Below are 14,301 nucleotides of genomic sequence, written 5' to 3'. Positions count from 1 at the left end.
AATTTATAATTGCAAGAAGACTTGCATTTACGGGATGAAAACAAGCTTCATGTATGTCCAAAAAGGTGCTTTTACAGATAATTAGATGCTCTTAATTAATACAATAAATATGCATTTAATCAGGGTTTTCTTATTACCGTAAATGCATGCAAGGCTTCATTGAGGGCTGTTCCCGGCATGCGTGTTTGTACAAACGTAAGTCTTAAATTGTGGGCAAAGAAATCAAAGCTGATCCCTAAAGCATGTTTTAACATCTACTGTAACAGTCATTAGTAAAGCAGCTCATGGAACACTGCGTGAAAGATTGTGCAAGACACCTACAAAAACAAACAATGGACCTTTGGCACAAAGATTATTTAGGTCTCAGACCGGTACAGAGCACAGTGCATTTTAATTTCCTTTTTCTCACAATGGCTTGAAAAACAGCGAAACAGGCCGTCTGGGACTGATCGTGTCCACGTTTCGAGATATTTCAGTTGCTTATATTTATTGAACATGCTTCCGTATTTAAAGCGTTGTTTCATTCAGAAATTCTTAAGAGATGTAATTTTATTAAAATGATAGGAAACAAAATAAATTAAAAAGTAGAAATTTTTCTTTAGAATCTGTGGTGTTCATTTGAAATAAACACACACATATACATATTTCTTTAAATAATTTTCCCAAAAAACAAAAAAGATAAAAAAAAAAAAAATAATAATAAAATAATAATAATAAATAAATAAATATATATATATATATATACACACACAATCTCATAGTCAGTATTATTTTTTCAAATATTTCTTCAAATAATTATAATTGTATATATATACAAACTCAAATTCTAGATTATTTAAAAAATATATTTTTCAAAAATATATATATGTACAAGCTCAAAGTTTATCATTCTTAAACATATTTCTTTAAATAATGTAAAAATTATATTTATATATCTATATATATATATGTCGATATCACTTTTTAAATATTTAAATAATATATATACACATACATAGAAGCTCAAAATCGAAATTGTTTGCATTTTTTTTTTAAATAATTAAAAAATATCTATATATATACACATACAAGCTCAAATATTACTTTAAACATTTTTCAAAAAAAGAGAGAAAATATATATACGAGCTGTCAGTATCATTTAAAATATTTCTTTAAAAGATTTTTCCATCCAAAAAAAAAAAAAAAAAAAAAAAAATATATATATATATATATATATATATATATATATATATATATATATAATTATTGAAAATATTTTTTTAATGATTTTTCATTTAAGCAATATATACATATATATATATATATATATACATACAAGCTTAAAGTCTATATTCTTTTTAATATTTCTTTAAATCATTTTTTCAAAAACAAAAAATATACAGTACTCAACATTTGAAGTTCATTGTGTATATATATATGAAATTATTTCTTTAAATAATTTTTTTTTTTAGATTATTTGCATTTTTTTTAAATAGTTTTACAGTACAGTAGCCAGAAAATAAAATTATTAGAACGTTTTTCATTGAATACTAACACACAGATTAATTTTTTTTTTTGGTATTATTATTCAACAGAAGGACCTGAAAATCAATTCTGTTAAAGTACCGTAATGTTAAATTACCATTCTTTAGTTCATTCAATTGAATTATTCACTTTTTGAACACATGAACTAAACATTATTGACTTGCATAACCCAACATCTGGCACATGAAGCGTAACAACAGGAATCTGTTATTTAACCTTCCAGTAGTTCTCACTCTGTTCCTGTTTGTGACTTCAATGCATAAAGAAAAATGTTTCACCTCTCAGCTACCTCACTTCCTCCCGTTGCCAGAGCCGGTTTCCTGAAGGGTGCAGGAATGTTTCCATGGCGATTCTCAAAAAAAAAAAAAAAACCCAACCCTCCCACTATTTCCTCATTACAATTAACAGCAAAAAACACAATAGTAAATCACAGCAATTGTTTAATATAACCCTTTATTTCCTTAAATATCATAGAAAAGACATACAGTATGTGCAGTTTGAAAGCTCAGGTTGTTCAAGTGTGGCCTTGTATAAATATTTGCACATAGGAGTCTATTAAATGAAAGCACATTCAATGGGCCACTTTACAGGCAGCAGCAGCAGCAGCAGCTGAATATTAGAGAACATTTCCCTACCGTATTCCAGAATAAAACCAAGCACGATTATATATGTAACAAGTATGTACAAGTATAAACCGAATATTACAGCATTACATACTTTCTTGTAATAGCTCTCTGATTTTGCATTAAAAGTTTGAGAATTGCTCAAATACAATGCATTTTAAAGAATATATAAAAATTTCAATAAAATAGAAATAGAGTCAATACCACTTTACAAGATGTGTAGTTTAAGCCATATACATATGATGGTTCATACAGGTTTTAGATAACATACAAGATTTTGTAACGTTTAGTGCAAATATGAAATTATTAAAACCCTAATTTGGGTATGTTCACCACAAGTCCAAAAGGAAATGTTCTGATAGAAGTATTTGGCATTTCTCGTGTCTAAATATAATAGGTTTTCTGAAGAGTGGAGGGTGTATTGTGAAGTTTTCTACAGTGTGGGAAACATGTTTGTCTGTATTTGTGTAACAGTTTAAATGCAGTGACGTCAAACAGGCTTTCATGTTGCTTGCGGATCGCTCCTGACCCACCGTACGGCACGACACAGCTGTGTCTCTCTCTGAAGGACAACACTGTCTTTTTGTATTTCATCAAAGAGTTGTCTGGTATGAAGCTGTTTTCTGTCATTAGGGCATTTGCCCTAAAGCTTGACCTTTAACCCCAGCCAGCTCCAATTCCCACATGCATGTCACCCTAGTGTGAAGTCTGTACAGTATGTACACCTCTCCTCTCCTGCGTCACACACCTTCACCTGTTCATCTGCTCATCGTACCTGCAGAACAAAACAAATCATCTCCGTCACTTTCACTGGTGGCACTTTTTATTTAATTAAATATAGATAAATTCCTATTTATATTTTCACTACATTACATTTTCATTACATTATCACTTTCACTGGTATCTAAATTAATTTATGTTTACTTATAAAATACACACTTGATGCATTTGATGTAAATTATTTACAGAGACTAGACTAGATATGATGGGGAAATAGGAAAGAATATTTTCAGGAAATTATACAAATCACTCATTCACTCATAAAATGTTTTGTTACTTTGTTTAAAAAAAAAAATAATACAAAATTGAATTTATTTAAGAAATGTATTAATTACAATGATCAAAAAATATTTATGTTATAAATACATTTTATGAATATATTTTAAATGTAATAATTAGATCTACCCATAAATTTTATTCTGTAATAAATAAATAAATACAAATCTATAAATATTTATTTTATGAGCACATTTTATTATTAAATTTAATTGTTTAACAAAACTTGATACTTGTATAATTTCCTTACCCTTTTTCTTTCTCTTTTGCTCTATCATATTACTTCTCTCTAAATAATTTACACAAAAATGATAAATAATTATTTATTTAAAAAAAAAAAAAACTTTTTTGTTGTAAATTATACATTTAAATATTAAATTATAGTAAGAAATGACCAAATGTGACTGTAAAAAGGGAAAAAAATAGAAATTGGACTCAATCTTTTTGATCACTTTTACTGTATTTCTGTATTTGTTTTAAACAACATTATAAATACAATATATATTAAATACATGTATTTATTAAATATATATTTTCAATAAATAAATGTAATATATGTTCAATATAATTATTAGTAATATTAAATACATATAATTACAATAAATAAATGTAAATTTAAATAAATATAATAATAAAAATAATATAAATCAAATGTATATTGTATAATATATAGTAAAAATATCAAAAATACATATAAACAAATATAAAATGTTATATAAATGTAAATAATAATCATATTATAATAATTATATTGAAATATATATTATATAAATCAGGGTTGGGGTCAATTCAGGAATGAACTCAACAATTCCAATTCAAAGAAGGAAATGGAATTGGAATTGGAATTCAACAACAATTACAGGAAACAGAGTGGGAATTGAATTGGAATTACAGGAAGTGGAATTCAATTCAGGGAAATTCCACTGAATTCCGTTTATTGCTGTTTCTGAGTATTATTTGTGATTGCATTTAGAGACATACATTTGAACTTTATTTATGATGCTTTACAAATACCAAGTAATGTATGAAATAGAGTTGATCAAATGCAAGTAAATAAAAATGAGAACTGTACATTATGAATTAATAATTGAATGACAGTGGTGATAAGTTTCTGGATGTACTATACATTCAATATATGATTACCACATAATATATGTCTCAACTCACAAAAAAAATGAGTCATGTTCATTCATGTATTTCATTCACTTTTTATTGCATCGAATTATCATCATTTCCTGAAATTTGGCATAGCTAAGATTGCATCTCTCAGGCCTAAATATCTCAAGTGGAATTTATTTGATTTCAATTCTGTTTCCTGACATTCCAATTCAACTCCAATTCCATTTCCTGTCAGCTGCATGCAATTCCAATTCCAATTCCAATTCCAATTCCATTCCAGGAAGTGAATTTACCATTCATTCTCAATTCAATTCATGAATGGCCCCAACCCTGATATAAATATTATATATAATATTTATATATTTAAAAATTGTATTGAATGTAATTATAATATGAGTATTAAATACACACACACTCTCAGGTTTTGAAATAATGCTATGTAGACTGTGCACTCACTCTCTGATGCAGTCTGGGATTTGCAGCTGTGCCACAGGAACAAACTCTGCCAGTTCCTGCAAGCTGTGGATGAAGCGCATCTTCCTGCTGAATTTCTCACTTCAAGAGAGAGGGAAAATGGTCAGACTGAGGCCTTTAGGTAGTAATAATGATTACAACATTTTAAGCTCTGTTCGCAGAGCGCTCACCTGATGAAGGGTTTGATGACGGTGATTAACGCCCTCACGTACCAGGCCGGGTGAACCACGAAAAGGCCTTTTAAATCCTTCCTTAACCTGCAGAGGGTTTATCATAAAAGAAAATACATTTAATAACTCACTTAGAAAAGCGTGGGCAAATAACTATTTATTAGTACAGAAAACAATTTTTTTTTTTTTCAATAATTGGTTTGGTTCTCCCACTGGAGAAGCGCGATGCCAGCAGAACATGACGACACAAGGGAGCAGTCGCTGACTGGCACAAGCACCACCCTGACCCGTGTGAAAACATGAGAGACAGGGCGTTGAATCATGGGACACAGACAGGCAGAAACTTGGAGACGACAAACTGTTTACAACATAATTTCACTGGTTTCCTCTTCCAAAAATCACCCACAAATGTAACCAATTTATGCTTTGTTTCTTTAATGTCATTTAAGGGTTAGGGGTTGAATGCTACAAAAGACTTTTTCTGCTCTACAATGGGGTCTGAGACTGTCAGTAAAAATCTTTTTATATTGTATTTTAAATTAAATTAAATTCTACAATTTAATTACAAATAAATACATATTAAAATTCAAAAAACACCATGAATTCCATTCTTTCTTTTAAAAATATCAAAAAGTTCCACACATTCTCTCATTTGATATTTGAATCCTATTTACTGGCATTTTTGTTTAAATACAAACTGCTAAATGTTTATTTCAATGCAACTTCAGAATGTTTCGTTTTCCATGAAAGGTCAGTGTTTTTACTGAAACTGTGAAAAGAGCAGCTAAAATTATTTATCACAGGGTTTTCCCGTTAGAGTCACTGGTATTTCATATGAATCCTATCAGTTAATTTTCGCCTTGCATTTCCTCTTTGATTGTGTGAGGTCATGCTTAACCATGTTTGTTTGTGTTATTTTCTGTTGCCGTCTGTACAGTCAGCAGCTTATGAGTGATCTCAGAGGAAACTTCACGCAGTGACGCAACGGAGCCAGTACGAATGACAAATCAGGCTTTCAAGAGCATCCCACACTCCTTAGTTCCTCATTTCCCAAACTGATCTCACATGATAAGTTGGCCTTGAATTTCCTGAGTACACAAAATCCTCACATAAAACATTTATGGGACTGACCTTCACCTGGAAGACTGAGAAGCAAGTGTTAGATAGCTATGCTAGAATATAGGGAAATTAATCAGGAATTTACAATTCCTGACTGGCAATAATCGCAAAACAGACCATTTTAGAATCCTGTCCCGATCCTAATCACCCCATCGGGTTTATTTTGAGATAATGACGGACTGGCTGACTGTACATAACTAAAAATGACTTGAGAAGTAATTGTAAATAACTTGACGTTCGGTGAAAACAGCCACGCTTAAAACCTTAAAACTTTTTAAACCTTAAGGAAGTAATCGGCGATGAAGTATGCAATCTAAATATAGCAACAATAACAAGAAAAAAACATGACAGCTGAGAACAGGTCAAGGGTTATCTGAGGAATGTCTGCAAGAACTCTGATAACATGGTTTTCTATGTATGAGTCCACAGCATTCCTATCATATTTCATATGAGGGGCAATAAGAAAAGAGAGAGTGGAGGTGGGACTCATGTTCGACAGGAACCGAACTTAAAAGAAGACCGTCACAGGCAGAGCTTAGACACACACGCCCTCTTCTGGAACTGATGAAAACTGACACTGCAGTTTCAGGAGAAATCAAAGTAGTGTGTTTTTGTCTATACTAATGCTTTAAAATACAGTAAAGAGAGCAATATTGTGAAATATTTTTACAATTTTAAATATGTGTTTTCTATTAGAAAATATTTTAAAACGTAATTTATTTCTGTGATGGCAAGTGAATTTTCAGCTGTCATTACTCCAGAATTCAGTGTCACATGATCCTTCAGAAATCACTCTGAATATGCACTAATGCTCAAAAATACAGTAAAAACAGCAATATTGTGAAATATTTTTACAATTTTAAATAAGTGCTTTCTATTTGAATATATTTTAAAATGTAATTTATTTCTGTGATGGCAAATTAATTTTCAGAGAATTCAGTGTCACACGATCCTTCAGAAATCATTCTGATATGCTGATTTGGTACTTAAGGATTTTTTTTTATCATTATCAATGTTGAAAACACTTGTTCTGCTTATTATTAGGGAGGAAACAGTGATACTTAAAAATAAATAAATAAAACACCTTATGACCCCAATCATTTAAACAGTTCTGTATATGCTATTGTATTCTTAAAAGCTGACAAAATAGACTTTTATTAGATATACATACTAAAAATTAACCATAAAAAAAGACATCTTTTGCTTTTTTCCCAGTAAAATACTCTCTAGAATCGAACAGAATGTCTCATCCCCAAATTTCACCTGCCAATTAGCTACAGCAAGTAACTTTGTTTTGTTTCATTATGTTTTTCCAGGCTATGTCTCAAACTAAAGTCTACTGGCTATCTGCCTTGCTACAACTTCCTGTTTCAAAGTAAATGTCAACAAAAGAAACTAAATTGTCAACCCCCTCCATGGAGTCTTTAAAAGCCATATGCAATCAAAATTTACCCAATCAATCCAAATTCTACTTTTTTCCTCCCATGTGGACAATAAAAAATGACAAATTTAAATACGATTACAAAACCAAACTTTGCTTTTGTGATTAAAAACAAAAGCAAATTTTTTGTTATCATATTCAAATGTGTAATTTTTTATTGGCCACATGGGAGGAGAAAAATAGACTTATATAATATCATTATATAACAACAGAAACCGATTGTTGTTTTCATTTATAAATCAGTAATGGCTCACCTTCTGTCGATGGACATGTAACACTGTCGAAGCCATTTAATCCCAGGCATCTTATTGCGAGGGGCCATTCCACACAGATACACCAATATGTAATTCTCAGACACCATCAAGTCCAGTGTGCCAATAATGTACCTAAATCCAAATAATAAGCATTTAAATTTTATAGAAAATAAAAGTCATTGCAATTAAAATTCATACCAGATCAATCAGCAATCAAGTTTTACCTGAAGAGATTGTCCATTACATACTCATAGTGTTCTGTTGTATTTTCTGGTAGGTAGCAGGAGGTAAACATGATGATGGCTGTCGATCCATCCCCATAATATCCTATAAAAGCCATATTTAGTTTGCAAATGCTCAGTAAAGTATGTTCATCTCAGCTTGTTCCACAAAAGCTCACCTCCGTGGGAAAGAACTTGAAGGTACGGCTCCAGAACGCTCATGTTGACTTGGTAGTCTTGGCCGCCAATATGGAATCGCCTCCATCGCCGCCCATTGTTGTCCACCTGATCCAAGTCCAGGTGTCCCATCTCTGCATGCTCCAGTAAACTGGCTTTTCTAATCGCTGCTTTGCCCATCCTGGGAAGATCATCTGCAATGAAGGACAAAGTCCTAAAGGTAAACCAGTGCTCTCGGTAGATTTCCTCATCCCATACTTATGATCCTCACGGAATCAATAAACAAAAATGACTGAATACCTTCCCACTCTAAGTCATGCATGCTGTCTGGGAAGTTGTATGACTCGCTGTCTGACGGCGTCTCTAGGGCCTCCAGGTTTATGTCCATCTCTAGGTCATCATCAGGAGATGGTGAAAGGGCAGAGGCATCAAACTCGTCAGATTTCATGCTCCGGTCGGTTGAGGTTTTGTCCAGTGTTAAACTAAGAGTTGGCGCCACTAGCCGCTTCTTCCTGACGGTATTACCTGTCAGGGCCAGGCTAGTTGGTGGGACTAGTGGAAAGAAAGACAAAAAGGTCAGGCATTACAAAGGCATACATTTTATATACACCACCATTCAAAAGTTTAAGATCAGTAAGATCCAGTTTTTTATTTCTACTTCAAATAAATGCTTTTTTCTCTTCATTTAAGAATTAAGAAAAAAAAAAAGTAGAATGGTCTCCATAAAAATATTAGGCAGCTTAACTTTTTTTTAACTGATGAAAATAAGATTTTTTTCTTGAGCACCAAATCAGCATATTTAAATGATTTCTGAAGGATCATGTGACACAACGGCTGCTGAAAATTCTGCTTTGCAAGCACAGTATGAATATAATACATAGAATAAACCTTACTTTAAAATGTACAAATCAAAGTGGGTTTTTTTTATTGCAATAATATTTCACAATATTACTGCTTTTACTGGATATTGGTAAGTATAAGAGGCTTGCTTCAGAAACATTTAACTTTAATGTTACCCCAAACTTTTAAACTGTAGACAGATATTATATAAGAGATATTTCAGCCAGTAAATAAATGGAGAAATTGGGTTACCAGGTTTGTTTCCCTCAGCTCCAGGGCTTTCCTCTTCATCATCAGGACTCTGTGTATCTTCAGGAAGAGGCCTACAAAGATCACATTATTTAATCCCACTTGCACTTAAGATGAACATAAATGTGACCCTGGACCATAAAACCAGTCATAAGCAGCACAGGTATATTTGTAGTAATAGCCAACAATACATTGTATTGTTTTTCTTTAATGCCAAAAATCATTAGGATATTAAGGATCATATTTCATGAACATACTTAAAAAATTTCCTACCGTAAATATATCAAAACTTAATTTTTGATTAGTAATATGCATTCCTAAGAACTTCAATTGGACTTTAAAGGTGATTTTATAAATATTTTGAGTTTTTTGCACCCTCAGATTTAATATTTTCAAATAGTTGTATCTTAGTTAAACATTGTCCTTTCCTAACAAACTATACATCAATGGAAAGCTTATTAATTTCTAAATGTGTTAGTTTTGGTGTTCCAGGGTCACAAACAAGGTTCATGTATCTAGTGCAGATTACCTAGGGAACTCTTCATCCTGCCATTCTTCTCGGAGCTCCATGTCGGGGATGAAGGCTGATGTCTTGCCGTTTTCTGAATGTCTGCAAGAATAAATTAAAAATGTAAAGGAAAGCAATCGGTCTTCTTGGTCCCTACATCAAAACTGCATTAATTATTAACAAGAAAATAATTTACTCCTTAATTTCGTCAAAACAAAATTTCAAGTTTGTTTGTTTTAATTACAGAACAGGTCAGTACAAGATCAATGCATAGAAAAAAATTAACATCTAGCCATTTGGGAATAATTTAAAGTAAATCCTTCTGTGAATGACATAATACAACTGCATCTCATGCAATAATATTAACCTCACGTAACAACTGTAGCTGTTACATACATTGGTATTAGATGGATAGATAGATAGACAGATAGATAGATAGATAGATAGATAGAAATAATTAAAAATTCGTGTTGGATTAGACTGCACGTAGAAACAGGGTTGTGTACACCTGAAACCTCGCTAACGCCCATCACATCGCTCTTTATGGACATATGTAAATAATGACAGTGTAAACATGCTAAACTCACCTTTTCACAAACCTTGTACGGGAGATTCGTCTCAAAAACAAACCGCTTTTTCATGTGATAAATAAGACGTATTGCCTAAGAACATTACAAGCGCTATTGATAAACTGATTTATTATAGGCTACCGATGTACAACCTCGCCATTTACCTTTACAACGACAAGGGCGATTCTCTCTCTACCTCACCCAAGCAAACTACCTTCACGCTAAACACACAGTTCAGCCAATCAGAGCGCGTCACACCTGATGACGCAACCTCTGCACCTGAGAGAGCTGTTTTAACGCCCCGCCCACAGCCCTACAGATGTACACAGCTAATGTAAACCGAAGGCATCATAGCCGCGGAGATTTAGATCCATAAACTCCAATAGGTAATATATATATATATATATATAAATAATAAAAACAGTAATATTTATGAAATCAAGAAAGTTTTCTTTCTACATTTCACTTGATGTGAGTTCAGCAACATCACCCACGTTCTGATGAGTTGTTTTAAGCTTTTAAATGTTGAGTAATTGTGTTTAACTATATGTCAGCTGACATAAATTATAAAGACATTGTTTGGGATTTTTAAATTAGTTTCCTTTATAGGTAGGTCCTAAAATCCATCCAACATAATGATGTCTGCATTTAATATGTGTGATCAAATGTTCTGATGCTGATGACAATTTACTGAACTGAAAATCAGTTTGAAACCATGAAGTAGTCTCAATTCTTTTATTCATCAAAGTGAATGCTAGGTTTCTCATTTATTTATGATTAATATTTAACATTGTTTTTTTTCTGTCTGACTGTGCTATTTAAAGATACACTACCATTCAAACGTTTCTGAACAGTATAAGATTTAAAAAAAAATCACCAAACCTGCATTTATTTGACCCAAAATACAGCAAAAGCAGTATTATTTTGAAATATTTACTATTTAAAGTAACTGCTTTCTATTTTAATATATTTCAATATCATTACTCCAGTCTTTAGTGTCACAAGCTTGTTTAGAAAGTATTCTAAAATGCTGATTTGCTGTTCAAGAAACATTTATTATTATGATTATTATTATCAATATTTAAAACAGTTGTTGGAATCCTTTTTTTCAGGATTCTTTGATGAGTAGAATGATCCAAAGATCAGCATTCAAGCATTTGTCCGAAATAAAAAGCTTTTGTAACATTATACACTATACCATTCAAAAGCTTGGAGTCAGTAAAATTATAGAAATTATTACTTTTATTTAGCAAGGATGATTTAAATGGATCAAAAGTGATGTTAAAAAGATTTCTGTTTCAGATAAATGCTGTTCTTCTGAACTTTCTATTCATCAAAAATAATAATAATAATAATAACAATAATATTTGAAAAAAATCTACTCAGCTGCTTTCAACATAATAATAATAAATGTTTCTTGAGCAGCAAATTAACATATCAGAATGATTTCTAAAGGATCATGTGACTGGAGTAATGATGCTAAAAAATCAGATTTGAAACCACAGGAACAAATTACTTTTTAAAATATTCAAATAGAAAACAGTTATTCTAAATAGTAAAATATTTCAAAATTTTACTGTTATTTTATTATTATTATTTTATTTTTTACAAATAAATACAGGCTTGGTGATGAGAAGTCTTTAAAAAAAAAAAACATTAAAACTTTGGACTGGTAGTGTTTTCCATGCAAGGAGCAATTTTTGTGAGAAAATGAAAAAAGCAGCATATGCACCCAAACATATATGAATACCTCAATACACCCTGAACAGATTCATCCAATTTCATCACATTTTTCCAATATTGTAGCTTGTATTTTCAATTCTAGATACACTATTCAAACACATACTGAAAATAGTAGTTCTATTGTGTCAAATACAAACTCAAACAAAAAACTTGTTCCTGTTTTTACCTCAAGTATTTCTTTACGTCAGCACATGTGGTAATTACACGTGGCACAAATGACCAGAAAATCTCGTTTTGTTTTCAGTTGATTCCGAGCAGGTAATGAGCCGGTGTGCTCCTGCTGTCAGCAACATAGGAACTTCTGTTGAATGTCACATAACTCAACCTGTTTCTGATGTGAAGCCAGTATCAAATTCATTCAGATCTTAACTGTATTGTCCTCGCTTCAAACCTGTAACCTTTGTGCATTCACTATACACAATTGCCCAGCAAGATTGCACATCATTTCAAAAATTACCTGCACTGCAGGCTGTATGTTTTTAGTTACTGACTGACTCACAAGTCAATACAACATCAAAACACTGTGTTGTGTGTAATCTCAAGCCCTGTGTTGTCCTACCTTAGACCTTATCAGATGTCAAAATGTATTTTAAGAAATATGTAGGGCATTTTTTAGAACAATGTATGACAATTGTCGCAGACAACATGATATCTCCACTACAAAGCATAAAGGTGTGTACTGTTTCAGCAATTGTTGTTGCCGTGACTCTTACAAGATTTAGTAAAGTAATCGTCTGTTGTGAAAACCTTTATCCTGGCTTGTAAAATGTTCCAGTAACTCATTTTGTAACTGTATTAAGGATATAGGAATTATTAGTCATATCACACAAACAGAGGGTTTTTATGACACTAAGTTACATGCATTCTCTTCTTGTCTGAACATGAACCTGGAATTTGGTATGGAAATTATCAAGTCAAAAGACCCATTCTGTGATTAAAGAAGTATTATTATAGCATATCATCTCTGTTTTACAGTCTAAAACCATTGAAAGTTAAAATGACATGAAAGTTTTTGTAGTGGTGCAAATGGAAATCAAACATTAAGGACTGGAGTAGAAATAATATCCACCTTTTCCCCCCATTTTTGTTGTTTTTCCATTTATATTTGGATTTTTAACTCATAACAGAAGTAAAATTATTAATTATTAAATGACAGATTATCAGATGGCCCTGTCAAGTGACAGGATACTAGATGTCTTTCTGTGGTTGTTAGGTCTCAAATATTAGTCAAGAAGATTGGCAAAAGTACCGGAAATCGGTTCAACGGCAACTTCCTTTTTTTTAAATCCTCTTTCTAAATAACTAGACACAGAAGTGCTACAAGGATTTCTCTCGCGTCTTTCTGCTGTACACTTCACAACACAACAGAACAACTTTTACGTTAGTCTCTGGTTCATCCAGTATGTGCACATGACCTCTTATAGCACTCGTTTTGATCTTATAAATATGTTTTGACCAGGTAACTGAAACTTTAACTTAATCATTACACTTCATACAAATCTATTACTGTTTAGGGACAGATTTTTGGCAATGACAATAGGTAATCTGAATTCTGACTTACCCATTTTGCATGTACCCTTTCTTCTGGTCTGAGTGAGTCCCCATGTCTAAAGTATTTAAAAGAAAGTGTCTAGATTAGAAATGCATTCAGTGAACTCAGATGCTGACCATGACCTGAGGTGTTTCATGAGCTTCGCCACAATGCAGGGCAGTTTCAGTGACTGTATCTTGTGTCTTGTGTTAGGGAACTCACCCTGACTGTCAGTACAGGTTTTTCAACATTTCTGACTTCTGCTGACTGAATTGTCTGTCTCCCATTGGCTCAGCTGTTTTGAGCACTTCTGCTCCCCCACTGGGAAGGCTGGGAAGGTGGAGGAAGATGCCACAGACAGGCATGGCTTCATGGTCCTAACACCCTTGAGGTTACAGACCTTTTCAAAATACAATTAACTACCCCATATCTTCTATTGGGTCAGTTAGATGAATACTTCTTTTGAGCAAGGATTCATTAAACTGATCAAACGTGACAGTAAAGACATTTTACATTATTTAAAAAAAGCCATTTCAATTTCAAATAATGTTGTTCTTTTGAAGGTTCTATTCAAAGAATCTTGAAAAATGTATCAAGTTTCCCACAAAAAAACATTTTGCAGCACAACTAGTTTCAACATTTATAATAAGAAATGTTATTTGAACACCTAATTAGCATATTAC

At 32.1% G+C, this 14,301-nt stretch overlaps 1 protein-coding gene across 3 annotated transcripts; it reads right to left on the bottom strand.

The window, feature by feature from the left end:
* Positions 1–1,960: 1,960 nt before the first annotated feature.
* On the bottom strand, positions 1,961–13,919 carry bnipl (BCL2 interacting protein like). 3 transcript variants are annotated; one of them, XM_051131327.1, is made up of 11 exons: positions 13,841–13,919; positions 13,649–13,694; positions 9,797–9,877; positions 9,271–9,341; positions 8,479–8,730; positions 8,181–8,372; positions 8,005–8,107; positions 7,781–7,912; positions 4,967–5,053; positions 4,779–4,877; positions 1,961–2,922 (listed from the first exon to the last, which is right to left on the bottom strand). In XM_051131327.1, exons 2-11 carry the CDS (start codon positions 13,690–13,692, stop codon positions 2,898–2,900), a joined length of 1,086 nt encoding a protein of 361 aa, XP_050987284.1. In that variant the 5' UTR covers positions 13,693–13,694; positions 13,841–13,919; the 3' UTR covers positions 1,961–2,897. The 3 variants fall into 3 exon arrangements, with proteins under 3 accessions (XP_050987284.1, XP_050987283.1, XP_050987285.1); XM_051131326.1 differs by lacking the exon at positions 13,841–13,919 and having other exon boundaries at positions 13,649–13,831; XM_051131328.1 differs by lacking the exons at positions 13,649–13,694; positions 13,841–13,919 and adding an exon at positions 10,363–10,568.
* Between the last annotated feature and the right edge of the window lie 382 nt (positions 13,920–14,301).

This window comes from Labeo rohita, chromosome 16 (genome assembly GCF_022985175.1).
Source record: "Labeo rohita strain BAU-BD-2019 chromosome 16, IGBB_LRoh.1.0, whole genome shotgun sequence".
Classification (NCBI taxonomy): Eukaryota; Metazoa; Chordata; class Actinopteri; order Cypriniformes; family Cyprinidae; genus Labeo; species Labeo rohita.
The sequence above is the reverse complement of the archived record's forward strand: the minus strand, read 5'-3'. Positions and strand labels throughout refer to the sequence as shown.

What these genes read in the sequence shown, in the direction of transcription:
- bnipl (XM_051131327.1), bottom strand. Translation starts at nt 13,692, where the DNA reads ATGGGGACTCACTCAGACCAGAAGAAAGGGTACATGCAAAATGG. An exon ending in AGCTGAGGGAAACAAACCTG is followed by an intron (nt 8,731 to 9,270) that starts GTAACCCAATTT and finishes TCTTTCCACTAG; the next exon opens with TCCCACCAACTAGCCTGGCC. An exon ending in TCAAGTTCTTTCCCACGGAG is followed by an intron (nt 8,108 to 8,180) that starts GTGAGCTTTTGT and finishes TGGCTTTTATAG; the next exon opens with GATATTATGGGGATGGATCG.